At 43.1% G+C, this 21,812-nt stretch overlaps 6 protein-coding genes across 7 annotated transcripts; 3 read left to right on the forward strand and 3 right to left on the reverse strand.

The window, feature by feature from the left end:
• The first annotated feature begins 891 nt into the window (after positions 1 to 891).
• On the forward strand, positions 892 to 3,568 carry sirt4 (sirtuin 4). Its single transcript, XM_061070381.1, has 4 exons — positions 892 to 951; positions 1,701 to 2,185; positions 2,372 to 2,666; positions 2,766 to 3,568. Exons 2-4 carry the CDS (start codon positions 1,701 to 1,703, stop codon positions 2,916 to 2,918), a joined length of 933 nt encoding a protein of 310 aa, XP_060926364.1. The 5' UTR covers positions 892 to 951; the 3' UTR covers positions 2,919 to 3,568.
• A 403-nt stretch (positions 3,569 to 3,971) lies between these two features.
• On the reverse strand, positions 3,972 to 4,852 carry c4h1orf74 (chromosome 4 C1orf74 homolog). Its single transcript, XM_061069448.1, has one exon. The coding sequence runs from the start codon at positions 4,839 to 4,841 to the stop codon at positions 4,050 to 4,052; it is 792 nt and encodes a 263-aa protein (XP_060925431.1). The 5' UTR covers positions 4,842 to 4,852; the 3' UTR covers positions 3,972 to 4,049.
• Positions 4,853 to 5,119: 267 nt separating this feature from the next.
• On the reverse strand, positions 5,120 to 6,036 carry tomm6 (translocase of outer mitochondrial membrane 6 homolog (yeast)). Its single transcript, XM_061069449.1, has 3 exons — positions 5,893 to 6,036; positions 5,284 to 5,417; positions 5,120 to 5,189 (listed from the first exon to the last, which is right to left on the reverse strand). The coding sequence occupies exons 1-2, from the start codon at positions 5,988 to 5,990 to the stop codon at positions 5,321 to 5,323; spliced, it is 195 nt and encodes a 64-aa protein (XP_060925432.1). The 5' UTR covers positions 5,991 to 6,036; the 3' UTR covers positions 5,120 to 5,189; positions 5,284 to 5,320.
• Positions 6,037 to 6,093: 57 nt separating this feature from the next.
• LOC133000205 (ubiquinol-cytochrome-c reductase complex assembly factor 2) lies at positions 6,094 to 9,114 on the forward strand. 2 transcript variants are annotated; one of them, XM_061070073.1, is made up of 5 exons: positions 6,094 to 6,288; positions 7,919 to 7,993; positions 8,263 to 8,329; positions 8,433 to 8,555; positions 8,721 to 9,114. In XM_061070073.1, exons 1-4 carry the CDS (start codon positions 6,151 to 6,153, stop codon positions 8,540 to 8,542), a joined length of 390 nt encoding a protein of 129 aa, XP_060926056.1. In that variant the 5' UTR covers positions 6,094 to 6,150; the 3' UTR covers positions 8,543 to 8,555; positions 8,721 to 9,114. The 2 variants fall into 2 exon arrangements, with proteins under 2 accessions (XP_060926056.1, XP_060926055.1); XM_061070072.1 differs by having other exon boundaries at positions 8,433 to 9,114.
• A 177-nt stretch (positions 9,115 to 9,291) lies between these two features.
• tspo (translocator protein) lies at positions 9,292 to 11,903 on the reverse strand. Its single transcript, XM_061070070.1, has 4 exons — positions 11,789 to 11,903; positions 10,187 to 10,362; positions 9,957 to 10,095; positions 9,292 to 9,872 (listed from the first exon to the last, which is right to left on the reverse strand). Exons 2-4 carry the CDS (start codon positions 10,357 to 10,359, stop codon positions 9,690 to 9,692), a joined length of 495 nt encoding a protein of 164 aa, XP_060926053.1. The 5' UTR covers positions 10,360 to 10,362; positions 11,789 to 11,903; the 3' UTR covers positions 9,292 to 9,689.
• A 6,250-nt stretch (positions 11,904 to 18,153) lies between these two features.
• Positions 18,154 to 21,748, forward strand: frs3 (fibroblast growth factor receptor substrate 3). Its single transcript, XM_061070606.1, has 5 exons — positions 18,154 to 18,219; positions 18,360 to 18,546; positions 19,149 to 19,310; positions 20,102 to 20,223; positions 20,304 to 21,748. Exons 1-5 carry the CDS (start codon positions 18,154 to 18,156, stop codon positions 21,624 to 21,626), a joined length of 1,860 nt encoding a protein of 619 aa, XP_060926589.1. The 3' UTR covers positions 21,627 to 21,748.
• The last annotated feature ends 64 nt before the right edge of the window (positions 21,749 to 21,812 follow it).

The following is a 21,812-nucleotide window of genomic DNA, read 5'->3' on the forward strand; positions in this document are numbered from 1 at the left end:
TATCTCTGGAGCCATATTCGCACGTGCATCATATTTGGCTGCAAAACGCTGTTTAGCCCTGAGACTCCAGAAGTGTTTTGTGGACTCACCCACCCTTCTAACGGCATAGTGTTAAGTAGATAACGAGAGATGTCTCTGCGTTTATCATCAAAGTCTGCACGTTAGAATAAGATGTGTAAGAGATACACAGATAGTGATGAAGATGTGTTTTAAATCAGTGTGCTGAAAGATATAACCTCAACCCTGGATTCTCTTTCTCTGTGGACCTCAACACTTATATTTCTACGCCTGTTTGTTTGTTGTTTGGTTTATTGTGAGCAGAATGGGGCCTCGGATGAACAGTTTAGTTGCAGATGCAGATAAACGGCAGATCCAAGTTGTTTCCCACTTGCATTAACTATGATTTTTGACAAATAAATTATTCCATTTTCCACACCACTTCCCTTTTCTTAATTTTTACTAAAGACCCAGATGTGTGTTGTTTTTTTATTTTGTCCACCCCAGTTGTTGAGGGTTCTCCTCCTCTGTGTTACTACAGAAGCCTCATGAAGCTGCTAATCTTTAATTTAATGTCTTTAAACTGAGGCTGTAGTTCTTATCTGTCTGATTATCTTAATTATGTGTTATGTCTTTCTATTTACTTTAATCTTTGGGTTCAGGTACATCTCTTGTCGTTGAAAGAGACATGATTAAATTTAAAATAATACACAGAGTAGAATTTGGAAAATACAGTGTGTCCACATTGAGATCCTGGGCTGAACTCGTTTGACTACAACTCCCAGTGTGCAGTGCGAATATGTTTGGTGTTACGTGAAATCGGGTATTTCCTGTTTCCTCTCCGTCCCAGTGCAGCGAAGGTTCCGGTCTTATATCACCCAGCTGGTTTGTGATGTTATTGAACCGACATTTGTCCGCTGGAGATTCGCTGTTGATCCAGAAGCGACAGAGAAGGTACAGTAGCTTAGTAACGTTTGTAAACAAAGTTATCTCGCTGACATCTAGCGAGCTAACTTCGACAGGAACTTAAACCAGATTAATAGTGACTGTTTCAGTGTCTTATTGTTGTGTTATTATGTTCCAACATTATTTACGTTAAAGCTCGTAGATATAATGAAGGTGTTATAACAGTTTATGATTGGTCTTTCTGCTTAAAGCTTCACACAGGGAAGCATTGATTTAAGTTCATTAACGAGAAAATAAATATTCTCTATTTTTCTTTGGTCTACAATGTAAAATAAAGTCAAGTTGTAAAAAGCATCTTGGGACTAAAATCATTTCCAGACCTCTGACCTTTAATTCATAAGTTAGTTATTAAGTGGTTAATCAATCCATCCATTTTATATATTCAGTTTATACATTTACTGCTGATTATCCAGGTATAGGTTATGTTTATGGGTTATGTTATTATATTATAAGGAATGTGTCAGTAAATAATAATACTCAAATATGAAATAAATGGATATTTATTTACAATTAATGTTAAGACATTTTTGATCATTTTATCTCTACTGGTTTTCCATCATACTTTAATTACTTGAGCAGTAGGATTTTTAAGTTCTCCTTGTGCTAATAAAACCGCTTAATCTGGTGACTCTTGCAATTACCTGAATAGTTTGCATTCACTGTTGGATGAAGAACATGAGGTGAGTTTTAGTGAAATATGAGATTTAAAGATGAGCCCTGTATTTGTCCTGCTCTAGATGAGACTGCTGTGGAGGACCCTCAGGTTGCACCGAGCGCCTGTGAGGAGAGCGTCCTCAGTCCCTGCAGGTTTGGTGAACTTCGTCCCCGCCTGCAGCGACACTGACGCCCACTCACGGGACCTACTGCAGGACTTTGTCTCCCGAGCCGCTCGCCTGTTCGTCATCACCGGAGCCGGCCTCTCCACCGAGTCGGGCATCCCTGACTATCGCTCGGAGGGAGTTGGACTGTACGCCCGCACCAGCAGACGACCCATGGAGCATTCAGAGTTTGTCCGCAGCGCAAAGTCACGACAGCGCTACTGGGCCAGGAACTTTGTCGGGTGGCCGCAGTTCTCCTCCCATCTGCCCAACCCTGCTCACAGGGTTCTGCAGCGGTGGGAGGAGAGCGGGAAGCTGCACTGGCTGGTCACACAAAACGTGGACGCTCTTCACTCAAAGGTCGGACAGAAAAGACTGACCGAGCTCCATGGCTGCACCCACAGGTGAGAACACGTTACCTAACACCTCAATCCCTCAGGGGAGACGGTCAAGTCCAGATCCTTTGAATGAGCAATAGTTGCAATATTGAAATAAATACACCACCATTATACTGTAGGTGGAAGTCCTGCTTTCAGAAGTCTCTGCACGATGAAGATATATTAAAGGTGATGATATTTTATTGTCTGCAGGGTGATGTGCCTCGGCTGTGGTTCCATCTCGGCCAGGGAGGAGCTCCAGAGACGGTTCCTATCATTAAACCCAGACTGGGCAGCTCAGGCCGGCGCCTCGGCTCCGGACGGTGACGTCTTCCTGGAGGACGAGCAGGTCCTAAATTTCCGGGTTCCCTCCTGCAGCGAGTGTGGAGGAATACTGAAACCTGAGGTCACGTTTTTTGGAGATACTGTGAATAAGGGGACAGTACAGTTTGTACACGACAGACTGGCCGAGTCGGACGCGGTGCTCGTGGTGGGGTCCTCGTTACAGGCAGGTTTTTGTGCAGCTTTGGCATAATAACAGCAGGTTGAAAACAGTTATCCTGGAATTTTGAATTTAATTGCGCCCCCTCTGTGATTTCCTCCACAGGTTTACTCAGGATACAGGTTCCTACTGGCAGCAAGTGACAGGAAAATACCGGTCGCCATCCTGAACATCGGACCCACGAGAGCCGACCACCTGGCTGAGCTGAAAGTGAGGGGCCGCTGTGCTGAAGTGCTGACGGTCATCCAGCCCCACTGACCCTCATGGACATCTCGTTTAAATATTCTGTATTCAGGCTGCAAAAACTACAAACTACCTCAGCTAACCAGACGACAACAAAATCAACTTGAGGTTGATGCTCTCAGCTGTTTGAAACTTGTTTTGTGAAAGGCAAAAGGAGCCAGAGTCGTATTCACATCTCTGCTAGAGGTTAAAACTGGTGTACACTCACATGTTCTTTGCAAAACAACTAAATATTAATATGATGAATGTCCTTCATAGGAAAGAAAAGTGCTGTCTTTGGAATTCAACATCTCTGCACTCGATGGATCAATATTTTGTCTCTGGATACTTTAAAGTAATCTGATGGTGCTTTCATTTTGCGAAATCAACCCGAACTGACCTGTTATTGTTAAATAAATAAAAAACAAGCAATCTGTTGTGCAAGTTGTTACATAAAGCCATTAATTCATGTAGCAGATACGGTTCAACGGGTGGTTAAATGGTTTTATTTGTGTTATCATAGAATGGACTGGGATCTTGTTTCGATATGTGGTGCTGAGTCATTTAGAATGTTAACATAATAAAGAGAATGTACCTTTTTTCTGCTTGTAAAACAAGTTACAAGCATTTGGATGGAAACATTCTGTTCAACAATCTTGTTTCAACCTAAATCATATCCACGTTTTTAGAACACATGGCAGAAACTTGTCTGTTTTTGTCCTTTTAAATAAATACAAATACACACTATGGTATTTTCATTTCCTTCAAGATTGTACTACTTCTTCTGCTAGTAATATTTAACTTTTTACTCCACTTCATTCATTTCAGTAATGGTGATTAGGACTTTTAAAAAGGAAGATTTTACAAACACAAAGCAGGGTTGAAAGAGCCCACCGTCTGTAACTATATTTGCTTTACCAGCTCAGACGCTGACGTGGACCAGTACATCTCATTGGGACCAAATCCTGGTCCTAATGAGGTACACTTAAATAACTGAGGTGCTGGTTAAGGTGCATAAAACTAAATGGAAACTCCACCAGTACGACTGTAAACCCAGGATGTGAAAAGCACTGCACATTAAGACATAAATGGCTGTTTGGACAAACTTTAATGAGGTGATCATGTACAAATGTTCTACAGTATAACAGGGTGTTTTAAAGAAACTGTTCACAGACAGACAGAGGGCAGAGTTACTGTGGTTTGACAAACACTGAGATCCTTCAGGACATGTTGCTGCTGAAATCTCTCTTGTAAACGACGCCTCCAGTCGTCCAGGTTGGACTGCGTCTCTTTGACAAGAACATCTGGGACGCTGAAAGAGTAGAGACAACACGTGTGATGTGCGGAGCCCGTCTGCCAAGTTGCTGCAGCTGTAGTCACCATCAGGGGCGTCATGGACAGACAGTTCTCAAAGCTGTGGGTCTGATCGAACCAGTAGGCCACAGGGTAACCCAACAGAAGACCAAAGACGGTGCACAGGTTCCACTCTTCACATTTCTCCCCGACACAAAGAGGTTTCTGAGCCTCCTCGAGTCGTTCACACTCTCTCAGTTGAGGCAGTAAATCTTGTATCATGCTCTTCAGCTCTTCTCTGAACTTGTCGGCGATGGCAGGCTTCTCCAGTGAGTGGCACACGTCTATCAGAGCCGCGCCGCCACCACAGAGCACCAGTTCTAGATTTGATCTGACTGTAATTGGGTTAACAATTAGAGTGTGTCCATTTAAATCCAATGTAAGAAGTGATTTTGACACAAGCTGGGAAGACTGCAACGAGCTCAGATACTGCTGCACCTGCTGGGAGCTGGAGCCGTTACTGTCAAACAGCAGCGAGGGTTTCAAACCCAAATCCACAGCCAGGACCTGAGTGGCCAGGTCCAGACTCTGAGGAGCAGAGAGAGACTTTCTGCCGACACACAGATGTTTACGAGCGGCAGCGACAAACAACTCCTGAGTGGACATGGCTGCATCAATCACATGACACACAGTTCAAATTGTCAAATGTTACAGTAACCAAGAGCCAAGTCTCTGATGTAGTCTCCCAAATGCAACGTAGCTATTTGAGGTCTAAAAAGGATTTAAATTAAAATGCTATTTCAAAATCTAGAACCCAAACAAGAACAGATACACAAGAATGGATGTTATTTGTTGTCAAGCCATGTACAATGAAATAAATGTTAAAAAAAAATACTATTAAATTAAAAAAAGTTAAACAAATTCAGATGATTTCTTTTCATCGTGTAACTCCTCATATAGGTTTAATGGTCGTTTATTCATGTCCCTTGTTTATTATTTGTTGGTCCAAGACACCTGAAGGAACAGAGATGTCGCAAATATTACATAACAGAAATATTACAAACTTGTTTCATCTGCATTAGAGTGAAAACACAAAAGACAATCTTACCATCATCCTGGTTTTGGCAGTGCTATTATTTTCGTTGTTATGTCAACGGCTGCGAAGACATCAGGTCAAAATCTGAGAGGTTTCTTGCGACCCAGACACCGGCTGCAAACAGACCCACGTTCACCAGAAGATTCCTGAAGCGTATACGAAGAGTAAATGACCAACTGGAGTTTGTCAAAGCAGTGTACATGCACAACCTCCGGAGTAACATACAGCTGTGTGTCTGGATCTGTCCGGGGTCCCTGAAGTTCTGGGGGCCCCAGGCCAGCAGACCCTTTTGCCCAGTAATCATAATATGTCTCTCGGTTATTGAAACGTTTGCCCAGTTGTTTCCATCATCTTTTAATCAATCGATTAATATCTTGGTTGATCTCTTATATGGAGTCTTAAAAAATCCAGAATAGCCAGATCACAACGTGAGTCACCCATGCAGCTGAATGTGAATCAAACTGCGTCCCTCACTTCCTGTCGGTGGACTGAGCTGATCGGTTAATCGACTGATCGCAGAAGCTCAGCGATTACATCAAGACGACAGACTCAAGGGCAACGCGTTAGCCGAGGGGCTAACGTTAGCACACCGGTCACTTCACGCTCTCTCCCTGGACTCACCTCCGGAAGTCGGTTCTGTCTGTGGCGAACCGACAGGCCGTGCGAACCCACTCCGCCACATTGGGGATCGAACTCTTCTTAGCGTCCGGACCAGTCATCGTGCCAGCGTGCGTTAGAGACTGCAGCGAGGAGAGCTCGGAACCAATAAACAACAGCAGGAAGTCCGGGGGAAGAGTTTAGCTGAACACCAGTACGGTGAGAGAAAAGGCTAAAACTTCACGCGTCCTCTGCAGACTCGCTCGCTGTACGTGAAAAAAAATGTCTGCCACCCGATACCGTCGTTTCCTGAAGCTGTGTGAAGAGTGGCCGCGGGATGAGAGCAAGAAGGGCCGCGACCTGGGGACGTTCCTGCGGCAGAGAGTAGCCTCCGCCTTCCGGGAGGGTGAAAACACACAGGTACCGAATTCGCCGCTCCACTGCATGCACACACCGGGCTCAGCTGAGGGCTGTACCCGGGCGAGGAGCACCGAGAGCCGGCGACCTTGTCTGCCCTGACCCGGTGTTGTTAACTAACACATTCTGTTCAGGTTTCTGACCTCGGAGGTGCAGCTGCGGAGCCCGAGAAGCAATAACTGTGGTTATATCTATATGCACAATATGTGTATAGACACACTGTCTTTATAGCTACATACAGTGTTTATATTTACGTAATGTTTATATCCACTCGCAGTATATTTATATCTACATACAGTGTTTATATTGAAATAATGTTTATATCCTCTCACAGTATATTTATATCTACATACAGTGTTTATATTTCCATAATGTTTATATCTACATACAGTGTTTATATCTACATACAGTGTTTATATCTACATACAGTGTTTATATCCTCTCACAGTATATTTATATCTACATACAGTGTTTATATTTACATAATGTTTATATCCTCTCGCAGTATATTTGTATCTATCAATATTTGAAGGAGTAGTTATTATTTTGGTCATATTTGTCCATTTGTGTAAATTTTGCACAAATTAAACTAGATTCAGTGATTTATATAAAGGGAGTAAACTCCAAAATATAGGAAATGCCTTCAATTAAAGCAGTGCACTACTCGTGAAAAATATGAAACCACATCTTTATCTATTTGTTATCTTAGCAGGGACAATGCACAATAGATTAAATGCACCACAAAGAGCTACAATCTACTTTCCCCATGTGTAGTCACTGGGTGGAGGCTGCCACTGGTGTGCAGGCTGCAGAAGTAGGAGATCACAGCCATATAGATTTATGCTCTTCTACGGCAAACACCGTAGAAGAGCATAAAGTAAAAGTTATGGAAGTTTTCTGGAAGTTGGTGAAAGGAGAACTCAGGCAGCAGCTGATGTCTGATGCAGAAGGTTTTAATGTAGACGTGATGCATCAAGGAGACCAGAAGGTGGAACAGCATACTAACGGATGAGCAATGGAACATGAGCAAATGGTCGCCCCCAAGTCAAGGGCTAGGATTGCTGTCACTCTCTATGTAACATGTAGGTGTTCGCATTCTATTGGATAGTTAAGCCTAAAGTATGCATAACTAAATCACATTGTGTCCTTACATCTGGCCACTGATAAAATACGCAAAAGAGTTGAAGTTGGTGCCTCCCTGTCTGGTGCATCGGAGTTAGATATGAATGTCCCTCAACGTAGACACTACAGTGTACTGTTGGTTGCCCCTTTATCTATAACCTAGCCTTGGGTGCTGCTTAGAGAGAGAGAAGGGAGTTTCTGTGGAATTTAGACAGGCACTATTCTCCTGTACAGATATGTGTAATATACATAATATATAGTGGCATATACAGTATTGTGTGGGGATGTTCAAAAACAGTAAATGAATGTAGTATCAAAAACAACAGTGTATAACATGCACATTATAGCTTCTGCTGTTACCCGGATGCTTTTGAGATTATACATTTCAGTCACAACAATTATGTGGAACACGGCTCATTATTCCACAGCTTTATTCCAAACAGTCACATTTGGTTGCTGACCTCTGTCCTGTTCTTAACGTTATATTAACCGTCAACTTTTTTCCCTCCAGATCTCAGATCCAGAGAAATGTGACCAGATGTATGAAAGTTTGGCCTCAATTAACGGCAACGTGTACAGACAGCGAGTAAGTAGATTGCATCTGCTACATTTATTTATTGTAATGAATGTTTCCCTCAAAAAATGTTCATAGAATTTGACGGAAGAGGGACCTGTGTGTCTTTTTTGTATTTAAGCTGTGATGAAGATAATAAAACAGTATTATTACTGCAAAGCTCTGAGTCTGTAAATGTAGCAGCATTTTAAAACCATGCTGATCTTTGTTTACTTTCTATACCTGTGTGAAATCCAGTGACCTGTTTAAAAAGACTGAAACCTGTCTGTGTCTTCGCACAGTTTCCTCGTGTAAGAGATACAAGCTTTACCGGTGTGACCGTGGAAGAGTGTAAAGTTCTTTTGTCAGGTATGGATTCACAACATCAGAAGCGTTGTGTTCAATACAAATAAAATGGTTGGATTTAACCTATACAGTGAAAATAACTGTAACTGTAATCTGAATTGTACAGGGAGTCTGCAGGAGACTGACGAGGAGAAAAAGGGTCTTTGGAAGACGTTAATGGAGAGATTCTCCTCCAAGGCACCAGAAGATGGACCAGAGAAACCCGTAGAAAAATAACTCTTTTCTTATTGTATGTACAGAAATACAACTTATTGTTCAATTATTGATCTTTTTCGACTGTCATTTTTATGAAATGTTATTACGGAACTCTTTTTAAAGTTGGTTGGTTGGTTGTATAGGCTGTCTACATCCATCAATCCATCCATTATCTATTCATACAAATTATCCATTGAAGGTTGGAGGATGCCCACAACAATCCCTGAGGTACAACCCAGAGGGAATGAAGCGCCGAATGAAAAAGACTCAGCAAAAGGACAAAGGGTTCAGGAATACCATCAGAGAACATACATTTGACTAAAAACCTCTAAGGAGATGCATTTTAAAATAGCAAATGATTCTTTAACCAAGTTTGAGGATTGAGTTTATTTAGAAAATCTGAAAATGTATTTGGTGGAAATAAAGATCAGGGGCTGAGGAACAAGACCTCTAAACATTAAGAGATCATATGCCATTGAATGTTTTCATAGTGAAACTTCAGGATTTTACCGACTGGAAAGGAAACACTTCAATCTACCATATACGTCTCTATCACGCTGTTCATTTTGAAAAATAAAAAGCTGTTAAAGGTTTTTGCTGAATCTGAGCTGCTGAGTGTGTATGGTTGAGATTCTGTGATTTACAGTAATAGTGCTACATTTGTACATGGCCTGAAAACATATGGAAGATACCTGCTCATTCTAAATCTTTGACCATCTTTAAACCATTCTTCTCGGACTGTGTTGGAAATGATAAACATTTAAAAAAGGTAATTTGGAGGTAAATCTTTTATTTTAGCAGATTTATAGCAGTAACTAAAAAAAAATCTTCCTTCATTAAAGCACGGGACAGTTTTCATTTAAAAAACCAATACATTCAATTTTTAAAGAAATCACAACTTTTTAAACATGTAGCACGGTGAATATTGCCTTTGTGTGCTCAATATGGACGTGGACAAATTCTGATGACATACTTTGAATGGATACGTTATTTTGAATATTGGCCTTCACATACACAGATATTGATCGGTCTTTGACGAGGTGATTTTTTTCCATCATTCCTCCATCACAGTCGGTCTAGTTTGTGAATCTCAAATTGATTTAAAAACAGTGAATTATGTCCTGATTCTGAATTGAAGTGCTCCGGTCAAAGTGCAATGAGTCGTCCTCTACTCCTCCTTTTCCTCCTTTTCCTCAGGGTTGTCTCTCCATATGCAGTAGTTGAGAGAGGTGGCGATGAATAGCCAGGTCAGGTAAGGCGCCATGAGCAGAGTGGCGGTGCGGCTGACGGGATACCAAGACACCATGGTGGCTCCGACAGTCCCAGTGAGGAGCACAATCTCCATGAGGGCCTGAAATGGGCAGAGAAAGAGAGAGCGGGTGTTATAGGGACAAAAATGCAGAATATTGACTTGAAATAATTATGCTCATCCTACCAGTTTTAGCTTGTGTGCACCAAAGAAAATAGGAGTCCAGGCCCAGTTCAGAGCTAGTTGTAGCCCGTAGAGTCCCAGTGGAACCAGTGCATCCTCAGTGAAACCTCCAAGTTCCTTCCACATCAGGTAGGAGCCGTACCTGCACCATAGAAAAACAAAAATGTATATATTATTTCGAAAAATGAGGGTGGTGCAGAGAGTGAAAGACTAGGAATCAATATGATCTTTACCCCATGCCCGTGTACAGACAAGTCCAGACTACAGGGAACGCAGCGTTGGGCGGGCGCCATGATGGTTTCTTCAGGGTTGGGTACCAGGTCTTCACCTCTTTGCGTGTGATGAAGCCCCCGTAGAGCCCCCCCAGGTGGGGCAGGCCGGTCAGTCCAATCAAAGGCAGCCACATTTTCTGAGATTAGAGCAGGAAACATATAACAATGGTACCCCACATCTACTATTGTTAACTGATCTCATCACTTTTGATCAGAGTTTTAAATCAAGACATTTCAAACAATTTCCAGCTCTACAATTGTTTCTCTGCAATCACAGGACTCGGAACACACAACTGTTGACCCAGCACGGGCTGCATCTTGATAACAAAGACTTATAAGTGAGAGAAAACCTGATAAACTTGTCCCAAGGCTGTTGTGTATCAGATCAACGTAGATCGGCAAAGATGAATGATATTCGCTTGATCGGGCTCCACTCAGTGCAGCAAGAAGCATATCTAACAAACTACTTTACGTATAGTGTAGATCACTTTTCAAAGTGTTTTTTTTTCTGTTTTCAATGCAGCCATTGCTATATATGAACTACCTCCTTAAATAAGGTTATGTTTTTTATCTGCCTTTGTCTGTTATTTAGCAGGATTACACAAAAACTACTGGATGGATTAGTTAAACACTTGGTGGAGGGGTGTGGTCGAGGTCAGGAAAGAACCAATCGAAGTCTGGTTTGAATTCAGCAATTTTCTTTCGTTAAATGGGGAGTTTCTGAATATTTTCATTGCTTTCTCTGAGAATAATTCATGTATCTCGATGGGAAAGATGATCACACCATACGTAGAGCAGAAACGTCAACAATGTGACAGATGGAGAAAAATATCCGTCAGCTGTTTGTTTGTTATTGTCTGTGTTGCGTCCAGCCTTTATGCTTCAAATAGCTGATGTGGACAAACTCAACTTTACGGGGAACGAACACAGTAAAGCCAAATGGTAAATAAATGATTGTCTGACCTGACTTGACCTCACCTCACAGTTGTGGGGAAGCCAATAGAAATATATGAGGGTGGGGCTGAGAGGGAGGCTACAGCAGAGCCTGTCGACAAAACTTTGTTTTAAGTCAAATATGAACACATTAAATGAATCAGTATTTAACTCCAGCACTTCTGTATCAGTATCAGCTCCATAAATCCAATATTGGCATTATTTGTAGAGGTATTTCGTGTTTTGCTGGTTTTTCCAGTTTGAGTCAGCTGGTATCGCTGCTGCACATTCAGGTGAGTGTAACTTATGAAGACTGGACCATGAACCTTTGCATCCTGAAGTCCCAGCTGTCTTTACCCTGCCCAGTCCCAGGGGCTGTGGGATGCGGAAGTTCTGGACATGTGATCGAACCCCAGACTTGTGTAATGTTGATAAAAAACCAGGGTTAGGTTTGGTTATGAGGCTGTGAACAGATCCTATCTTCGCAGTTTGTGTGCACATTCAAAATCCAAACATTATGAAACGCTGGATTTCAAACAGCTGTCAAACGGGTCCAAGTTCAGTGTCGTGAAGTTACAGACGTGTGTGTGTTCCTCGATTGTGTGTCTGTAGTGAGATCCGCGCACTCACCCTTCACCCTGGTGTCAGCTCCTTTGTGTTGTGTTGTGTCGTGTCCTCGGGCTGCGGTTACACACACACACTGTGCAGCTGTGGCATGCTGTTGTGTAGTGATATAAGTGTTGGGAGGGGCGGGGCTGGGTTATCTCTGCACACACTCCCAGAGCCACACACAGGCAGTGACGTCACCGCGCAATCACCAGCCATTGGCCCGCAGGATGAATTGCCAGCGACGTCACCGAAGTTGCTTTTATAATTTGACAAACAGTGCAATAGCTGAAGTTGTAATTAAGTTTTTATTCAATTCGTTTTATTAATGGGAGAATTTATCATTCACAAGAGAAGATGGACTTCAAACCAAGTCATTAATTATAATTTATTTTTTACCAAGAACTGTATGGTTCCACATCAAGACTTAAAGGGAGAGTTCACCCAAAAATTTAAATTCACTCATTATCTACTCACCACTCTACCGATGGAGGGCTGGGTGGAGTGTTTGATTCCACAACACATGAACGCAGCTCCACAGGAGAGTATCAGAGGGCATTTAGGATAAAAACATGATATAAATGACGCTATGTAAAGTCAAATTTGAATATCGGTGCTTACAGAAACGCAGATGACATCACAGTAGCAGTATGGAGGCATTTTATATTTTTTCATGTTGTTTATGCATGTTTAAAGAAGTGGTGGCCAAAGTTGTTTACCCCTCGTTTTGTTGACTTGTAAACTTCACCCATACATCCATCGGCAATATGGTGAGTAGATAATGAGTGAATTTTCATTTTAGGGTGAACTATCCCTTTAAGTGTTTTTTGTAACTATGTATAAAGTTTACTAGACAGCTATGAAAAAAAGGAATGAAAAAAACGACATTAAAATACTGTAATTCTACATACCCTCGCTCTAGATATGGAGAGTTTTTATTTTAACAATAAAGTTGACTAGCTATATTATTGTTTGTAGAAGTGGTAGTGTAGTAGTTGTGGTAGTATCAGGGAGATAAGACAGAGCTGCTATTTTATCTGCAACCGATTGCTTGATTGATTCATTAACTTATTGATTCATTAATTGATTGATTGATTCATTAACTCATTGACCTCCACTGGTTGTAGGCCTTTATCATAATTTCTCTGTTACCTTGTCTCCTAATCAGAAACCAACTTCAGAGTCGTCGGTTGTGGGTATTTAGGGCCTAAATAAACATGTATTATATCACCACTGTGGTCCAAAGGTCAGTAAATACAGAAATGAACGTTATCAGTGAGTTATTTTTATTTCCTGGATGCTTTACAAGTGCAAACAGCTGGATACAAGACTGGAGACGAGACAACAAAGATGATGTAAAGATCAAGATAACTCCAACCTCCTGTTCCTCTGTGAGGGTTTTAAATAACCATCTTTTATTGTTACATGTTAGAGGATATGCCTCTGGCAAGTCAACCCTTAAAAACATGGTAAACACAAAAGCACATTACATTTAAACTCATTAGAGACTGTGAAAGGAAAAGTGTGGATGAAAATTCTCAACAAATGTCATAAACTTAAAACCTATAGCTAAGTGTGACATAGAGTCATATCTATGCACAGACTTGATTATGAGATAAAAGGCTCCCGGGCAATTGAACGCAACACAGACTTTGTGGTCACTTTGTGTGAATGTCAGCAGTGTATCTAGAGCCAGACCACCCAGCGCTGCTCGGACCCAACTGTATTTCCTAGGTTTATAATTAATCCCCCAGAGCCTAAACATGCTTGAAAACTCAAGGCTCAGCTGCAAAGTCAAATCAAGGCCAACTTAACATTGTCCCGTTTGTGTGATATTTGGGAGACACATATATTGAGACTCTGCTTAGACAAACAAACTCCAAATGATGTCAACATGTGTCAATCTAATCTTAAAACATTAACAATTTTAGATCATGAAGGTTTTTAGCTTGTGTAGAAAAGCTAGTCCGTAGCATGGCATAGAATTCTCAGTTTTTTGATGCAAAACAGGGCAACGCTGTTATTAGCAACAAAGCATTTTCATGGTTGTTAAGCTTTTCTGACCGAATTGGAAGGGAGTGTGGTCAACCTGCTACGAATTTCAATCACTTGCTATAAATTATTTTAGCAGTAGTAGTAGAAGTATCGTAACTAGACTCCACACATTTGGATCTTTACCAAATTTCACACCTTGGATTAGAGTCCTGCCCCGAAGACGTGTTCATGTCCATGTTCATAGTAATCGCACCAGTCACTGGCAATGCAAAGTATTTGACTGTGTGCTTACACATATTTCATTTAGCTGCTTATTAATATCTTGCTTAATTTTACTCAGATAACTCTGAAGAACTTGAGGATGGAATATTGTAAGTTCCTGACTTTTCGACAGTGTTGGTAATTTACACATGTGCTGTGGACAAAGAGAATGTTGTGACTCCACCCTAAATCCTCTGATCTGGTCATATCACCAACAATTAGGAAGAGGAAGTTTAAGAATGTTTCTCACTTTTGCATGTTCTCCTCGTAAGTTCAACAGATGAACCTGTAGAGATGAAGCTTCAGTCTGAGGCTTTTGATTTTTCAAGAAACTTTGTCGTCATGGTGATGCATTATTTGCCCCTTGTCCATCATGAAATAATCAGACGTGTTCTTAGGTTTTCTGTGTGTTAATTACTGTAAACACAGAAAATATGACGATCCAAACAGGTACATGTATACAAACTATACTCAGAAGTTGTACAACTGGACATGCTTGTGTTTCTTGAAGACTTTTCATCTCTGATCCAAGAGGCTTCTTCAGTTCTGATTAAGAAGCCTACTTACACGTGTGCAACTTCTGAAGATACCATAACCTGGATGATGGAGAATCTTCACAGACATATATACAAACTATGCCAAAAAAACACAAAAATAAATAACAACAAAAATCCCTGAGGGAAAATAAAAAAGACTCACTAATCCAGCCTCCTCCTGATCCAACACTTAGGTTATCTTAAGTGGATAGTTCACCCAAAAATGAAAAGTCACTAATTGTCTACTTGAAACATTATCATTTACACTATGTTTTTAAATATCCTAAATTCTAAATATCCTCTTATATCCTCCTCTGTAGTCGTGTTTGTGTGTGGATATCAGAGGACTTTTAGGCTTAAAACATTTAGTTAATGCTCTGTTTCAAGTCGAATTAGAATGCCAGGGCTTACTGACACTTGGATGACACCACAGGAGCTGTGTGGAGGCCGTTTATGGTTTTTTCGGGGGGGTCACCATTGACCTCAAATGTATTTGGAACTCCAGAAGTGTTTTGGGGACTCTTCACCCACCCCTCCATCAGCGTAGTGGTGAGTAGATAATGAGTACGTTTACATTTTGGATGAACTATCCCTTTAAGGGTTTTTTGTTCTCTTTTGGACACTTGGACCAATGTTCGGATTAATGAATGAATGAATGGATTTGACATTATATGTACTAATAATAATGAACCACTCTGGTATGAGGATAACCTGACCCACCAGGGGCTGCTCCCATCTCCTTGAGCTTCATGGAGTTAGAGGATGATAAAGCAACGACATACAACACTTAACTCTTCCATGGCAGTGCAGACAGGATGCTCTCTCCTCCCGTGGCAGTGGGGTACCTCCCCCCTCGTCGCCCTCCTGTCAGGCGGGGCACACCTCTCCTCCTCTTCCTCCTCCTCCTCCTCCTCCTCTTCCTCCCTGGTCCTCCCAGCGTCTCGTACCTTCTTGCCTCCTCCTCCCAGCCTCGTTGTCTGCCGGTGAACTCTCACCCCAGCTGCTCGGGAGATGTCACACAGGCAGAGGCCCGTGTTGCAGTAGGGGGGCGTAATGGGAGAGGGCAAAAACCACAACAACATCTTTTCCACTGCATCCTCCTGCTCGCCCTGTGTGGTGGAGATGGAACATCCAGCTGCCTCCTCCAGCTCCAGCTCCAGGGCTGATCGCAGCCTCGGTGCTTCTCTCGCATTAGGGCTCATATAGATACACAGGAAAAAAAAGACCCGTGCCAGACATGTGAGTAGCAAACCATCTCCGTCCACCTCCACCCGCACGTTCACGCTGGGTGTCCCCACGCTATGGTGGCGGGGACAGATGCTCGTTGGACCGTGTGCTTGTGCATGTAAGTGTCGTGGTGGTGCTACTGGTGCTGCTGGTGCTTCTACTGGTGCTTCTACTGGTGGTGCTGGTGGTGGTAGCACCGCTGCAGCACCGGGCTCTCTGCACATCTGCGGGCGGAAGGTGAAGCCTCGCCGTCGGCTTGTTTTGGGGGCTGCGTGTCGGCGGAGCTCCAGTGTGTGTGTGTGTGTTTGTGTCTGCTGGAGGGAAACACATCCACTGTTACCAGATGTGCGTGTGTGTGTGTGTTTGCTGTAGCTTAGCTACTTAGCCTACTCGCATTGATTCAAGGTAGCTGCGTGTGTGTGTCTGTGTGTGTCTGTGTGTGTGTGAGAGAGGCTGACTAAGTGTGTGTTGAGTGGCATCTCCAGTCAGATGTGGAGGCCCAGGTTTGAGCCCACATGGTAATGCAGAGGTGTGTGTTTGTGTGTAGGTGTGTGTGTGTGTTGACGTGTGAGGCTGACAAGGAGCTTACACACACACACACACCTACACACAAACACACACCCACACACTGAGGACTCAGGAGTGATATTGTGTGTTGAGCGTCACAGGTTGGACTTCTCAGATTGTTACGTGTGTTTGATGGAAAAGTCCAATTCGTCTGCTTCACATTGACTCTTTGCTTTCCTGTAACTCAGTGTACTTTCCTCACAAGTACAAGAACATTATTCTGATAGTAACCGTGTACAATTACTCAAGTTCAAACTCTGGATTCCATCGGGCTCACGGCTGCAACCATAGTGTTTCTTTTCTTCATCATTAAACCTGCTGATTATTTCCTCACTGATAATAGTATGTCTATATCCTGTGGGGAATATTAAAAATGAGCAGTCAATGTCGTTTTACTCAAATATATTCAGTTTACTATTTAACATTTACTACAGTTGAATATCAAGTTCACTCTTTACTACGGTTACCGTAAATATTCAGTGTTCTGCCACAAAATCTCACGTGAGAAACTGTAGGAGAAGAAATAACTTAAATTATCATTCAACTTTCAAATTAGTTCCACAAAAATGTTCCATCTGATTGTCAACCTTAATATAACATTGTGCTTAATGTGGTATTACAATTGTTCATTCAATGCCACACAGTGAATGAAAGAATGTAAATGATTAGTGAAAAAAACTATTTTTATAATAATATAGATGAATAAAGCAGATTTTAGTGTGTATTGATCACACTACAGCCAAGCTCTTGTATGGTAAGTACCGTGATTCAGTGTATGAAATGTCATTTTAACCAACTCTCTGCCTGCTTATTAAGGTATTTACTGTGGTATTTATTATTAGTCATTGTTTGAACATATTTTTAACACAATTCCAACTTTTTAAACTTTAAGCCTCTGATATTTAATATTTTTGAATGAAAATGAATGAAGAGCTCTGTTGAGAAGACCATCTCTATTTCTTTTTTCTTTTTTGACATTTCTATGAAACACTAACACCACAATGCCACGAAACCACCATTATTTCTTCTCGAATTATCGACCTGAAATGTATATTCGACACGTGACTGCATGTGATGTTTAGGTATTGACTGACAGGTTCTCTGTGTAAACCCAACGTGTCTCCTGGTTTCAGGGGGAAGAACGTCGTGCTTCTCTCGAAGATGTCAGTCCATCAAACTAAGTGGCTTGTGATGCCGATGTCCAGTAGAAGATCCTGGGATTGAGACGTGCATCCCTTCACACTGATGGCCTGGACTGAGTAAGACGTTCAAATCATCTTGAGTTTCATGGGTTCAAATTAGAGACAGTAAAATGTTTGAACTTTTAAAGTGATGCTCAAAAATAATTCGGAAGTTTGTACATGTCCTGTAAAGATCTGTATTTGTGATTGTCATCATCCAATCGGATTCATGAGAATAAACAGGGTCAAAGTTCGTGCTTGTGACTTCAGTGTCACAGACACTGTGGGAAATTTAAGCGCTAAGTTTCAGTCACAGGATTTTGTTTTGTGTCTGTTTACAGATGTTCACAAAAGTGCTTCTTTTCCAGTGTATTTGTGTAACATCGCCTGTGCACAAACTGTCATGTAGCTTTGTTTTGCAGGTTCACTAAGACTAATTCAAGCTAAAAACTCGTAACTTTACAAGCTCTAAATCCTATTGACCTTAAATTGAGCCCGTAATGTTTGGTTAAGATCTGTTTATGTTGCATAAATACATAGACGTTGTTAGGAGAAGTTGTTAGGAGAGTGTGTGATGATGTTTGCTTCCTCCCTGACAGGTTTCAGCTGGCCTGCTGAAGCTATGGGGAGCTGTTGGAGTTGTCTGTACAGAGACCCCATCCGAGACAACCATCTCACCAAATTCAAGGTCAATAATACTAAACCTTTCTTATACTGTTGGTACTATGAAGGCCCCATGTGTATGTGCCTTATTCCATATTGTTGAGCTGTTATATCCCCAAAAAGCTTCACTTTTAGTTCCTTCTCTTCATGTTTTTCTGCTTGTAGGTCACCAATGTGGATGATGAGGGCAACGAGCTGGGCTCTGGCATCATGGAGCTCACACAGACCGAGCTCATTCTTCACACACGCAAGAGAGACGCCATCCGGTGGCCGTATCTCTGCCTGCGACGCTACGGCTACGACTCCAACCTGTTCTCCTTTGAGAGCGGTCGCCGCTGTCAGACCGGGCAGGGTCGGTACAAACACTCTGCTTCTCTCGTTCTGTTACTGAGCCATAGAGAAGTGATGGTCGCAGATTGTCTTTTTTTTGTGTGTCTTATCATTTACCAATTATGTGAAGGCCCTGAAATTAAAAAAGAAATCACCGCAACAAATCAGAAAACACCCTGACAGTGCGTCCATCCAATCAGCAACGAGACTGGTCAATTGCAGAGACCTAACTTAAATATTCCAACTTAGGGCACTGTAGTATGGAGTTTCTTAACAAGGCCTTTTTCTCAGGAGACATTTTGGCTCTTTGTTTTATCTTGTTTAGTGAAAGACAACTGATATATAATCTTGTTAAAGTAGCATTTAAACAAAAAGACTAGCCTGTCAGTATTTGTGTCTTGTGGCTTTGACTTGTAGCACCAACTTTCTCGTTGAACTTTTAACATCGCAAAGCTAAAAGAGCACCATACCAATTTAATCTTACATCAGCCTCTGCACACATGTGACCCTGCAGACCTCACCCTCTTCTTAAGACTTAAGACTCTTAATGAGTGTGTTTCTATTGTGTCATCCGTGGCTGATTGAACCATAACAATGTTCTTCTTTGTTTTCCCTTAACTTTAGGAATCTTTGCCTTCAAGTGTTCCCGGGCCGAGGAGATCTTCAACTTGCTCCAGGAGCTGATGCAATGTAACAGCATCAACGTGGTGGAAGAGTCGATGATGATGAGTCGCAGCGGTCACACGCCGGAGATGGAGATGGCCCGCACGCCACAGACTCCCAACAGTGAGTCACACGCCCACACAAACACACATAGCACGTCAGGCCGCAGCGGCAGACTCCTGCTTCATACAGCTGTTTACTGTTGTGTGATAGCTGTTGTCATCAAATGTGTCTTTATATCACAACAGCGACAAAATTATCATATAAAAATATTGTTTGTCGTGGTCCTGGTGTCTAGATACAATCAGCTTGAATCTTACATAAACATTAGATGTTTAAGATCCATGTTTTTATATGTATTTAATGATGATTGTGGAAAATCAGTGTGAAATAGGTCAGTCATAGTCATTATAATTATTACCTGAATTCTTTTGCACATAACGCTCTACTGCAATGAGAAGAGAACAACAGAACTTCATGGTATTAAGTAAAATAATATAAAATTTATTTGGTGCAAAGACTAGCTAATGACTGAATGATACCTGTTACTTGACAACTCTGATGAAGGCAAGATGGCTGAAAACGTTTAGGGAATAAAACATAGTGTCTTGTTTAATTGAGCTAGACAAAGGAACAGCTATTGAATCTGTTGAGCCAAATCAAAACAACTGTACTTGATACAATAAAGAAACAAGTTCTAAACTGAATACTAAATAATTAAATATGGCTTGAAGACAAAGGCTTAAAACATAGGAACATAAATCTGTGGTTTGATGCTGTTCATTTCTCTGGTTTGGCATGTTTGCATGTGTTGGTCTCACTGAATCAGTACTCCACCTAATCACAAACTCTATCCATTCACCCATAATTCTTTATCTGGAGTTTAACATGGTCCCACTTATCTGTGTTTGCAGCTCCTGCATTCCCTGTGCAGGCTTTCCCCAATGGATACCCTGGTTATCCAATCAGAGGCGACTCCTCCCAACCCTCTCTCGCTGATGATCATGGACACAGTCTCATGGGTTTGGACGACCAGGTAAGATTCATGCTCCTCACGGCTCACAGCACCTGTGCTTTGTTCACATTTTCACCCGGTTTGTATTCCCCCCCCAACAGACCCACACCTATGTAAACACTGTGAGCATGGAGGGGGATCTCTCTATGCGTCACTGTGTGCACTCCCTCCCTGAGGTGCGGCCGGGCACTTTCACCGAAACAACCCGGGGAGCCATGCCCATCGTGGGACAAGGAAACCCGCAGCCCAACCTGCGCTGCTGCCCCCTGGAGGAGCACAAAGATCCTCAGGTGTTTCTACAGCCGTCCTCACAGGAGGTCAAATTCATGCTGGGCCCCACTCCGGCACAGCGCCACCTGCTGGAGAGAGAGAGGGAGAGAGAGCGGGACAGGCACGGGCACAATCCTCACAACCTTCAGCCAGTAGAGGGCGCCACAGGCTCAGAGACAGAGGGAGATGAGCCCACGATGCACCTGTGCAACTCTCACTCCTATCACCACTTCCATCACCACGGGCACCGCCACCTGGGGCACAAGCACCCCCCCGACAGCTGCCATGGCGGCGAGCTCACCTACGAGAACATCAACGGCCTGAGGAGCGGCCGGAAGCAGCGGCTGAGCCCCAGCAGCGTGTCGCAGTCTGTGGGCTCCAGCAGCAGCAGCAGCACCGGGGACAGTCACTCCCACTCCCTCCTGCACCCCCACCCTCACGGCCCGTCCTCTCTCCCCCCGCAGGGCTACGCCTGCGAGAGGGGCATGGGCGGGGGGCACCGTCGGACAGCTTTGCTGAACTACGAGAACCTGCCCTCTCTGCCCCCGGTGTGGGAGTACAGCGCCCTGCAGCGTGACGACGAGCAGGAGGAGGATGATGACGAGCAGGATGATGAGGAATACGAGGAGGAGGAAGAGGACTTTGATGAGTACGAGTTCTCCGAAGGCCCCGGGACCCCCAATGGGTACCACCAGGACGGCCGCATCCACAGAGACGCCCTGCAGAACTATGTCAACACAGAGCAGGTCCAGCCGCCCCGGCTCCCACACGCCTGTCCCCCGCATCCCCGGCCATGCCAGACAGACAGAGGGGGGGGAATATTTAGCTTTGATTTCGGCAGACGATCGAGGTCAGGGGTCGGAGGCTGCGAGCACGGCCACATGCCTCCATCACGGCAGCTGAATTACATCCAGGTGGACCTAGAGGGAGAACCTCCCTGCCAAGCCCTCGGCGGCGGGGGTGCCCAGCCCCAGCCACAGCACCAGCGCCTGCCACCCATAAAGTGTGGCGCACAGGCACCCCGGCGCAGCGAATGCTACGCAGTCATTGACCTAAAGAAGACGGCCGCCATGTCCAACCTGCAAAAAGCTCTGCCCAGGGATGACGGGACTTCCAGAAAGACTCGCCACAACAGCACAGACCTGCCTCTGTAAACAGTGTTCGGACTGAAGAGGAGCGATGAAGACAGATGAGGGCTTATCCTCATCTTAGCACACTGGACCCTTCACTGTCATCCATCCATTCAACTGTCGGGCTGACTAATACAAATACAGGTACCTAATTAGAAACCTACTGAAAACTCTCTGTGCATATAAGAGGAAATAAGAAATCTTTGAGGA

Source organism: Limanda limanda, chromosome 4 (genome assembly GCF_963576545.1).
Source record: "Limanda limanda chromosome 4, fLimLim1.1, whole genome shotgun sequence".
In the NCBI taxonomy this organism is placed as follows: domain Eukaryota; kingdom Metazoa; phylum Chordata; class Actinopteri; order Pleuronectiformes; family Pleuronectidae; genus Limanda; species Limanda limanda.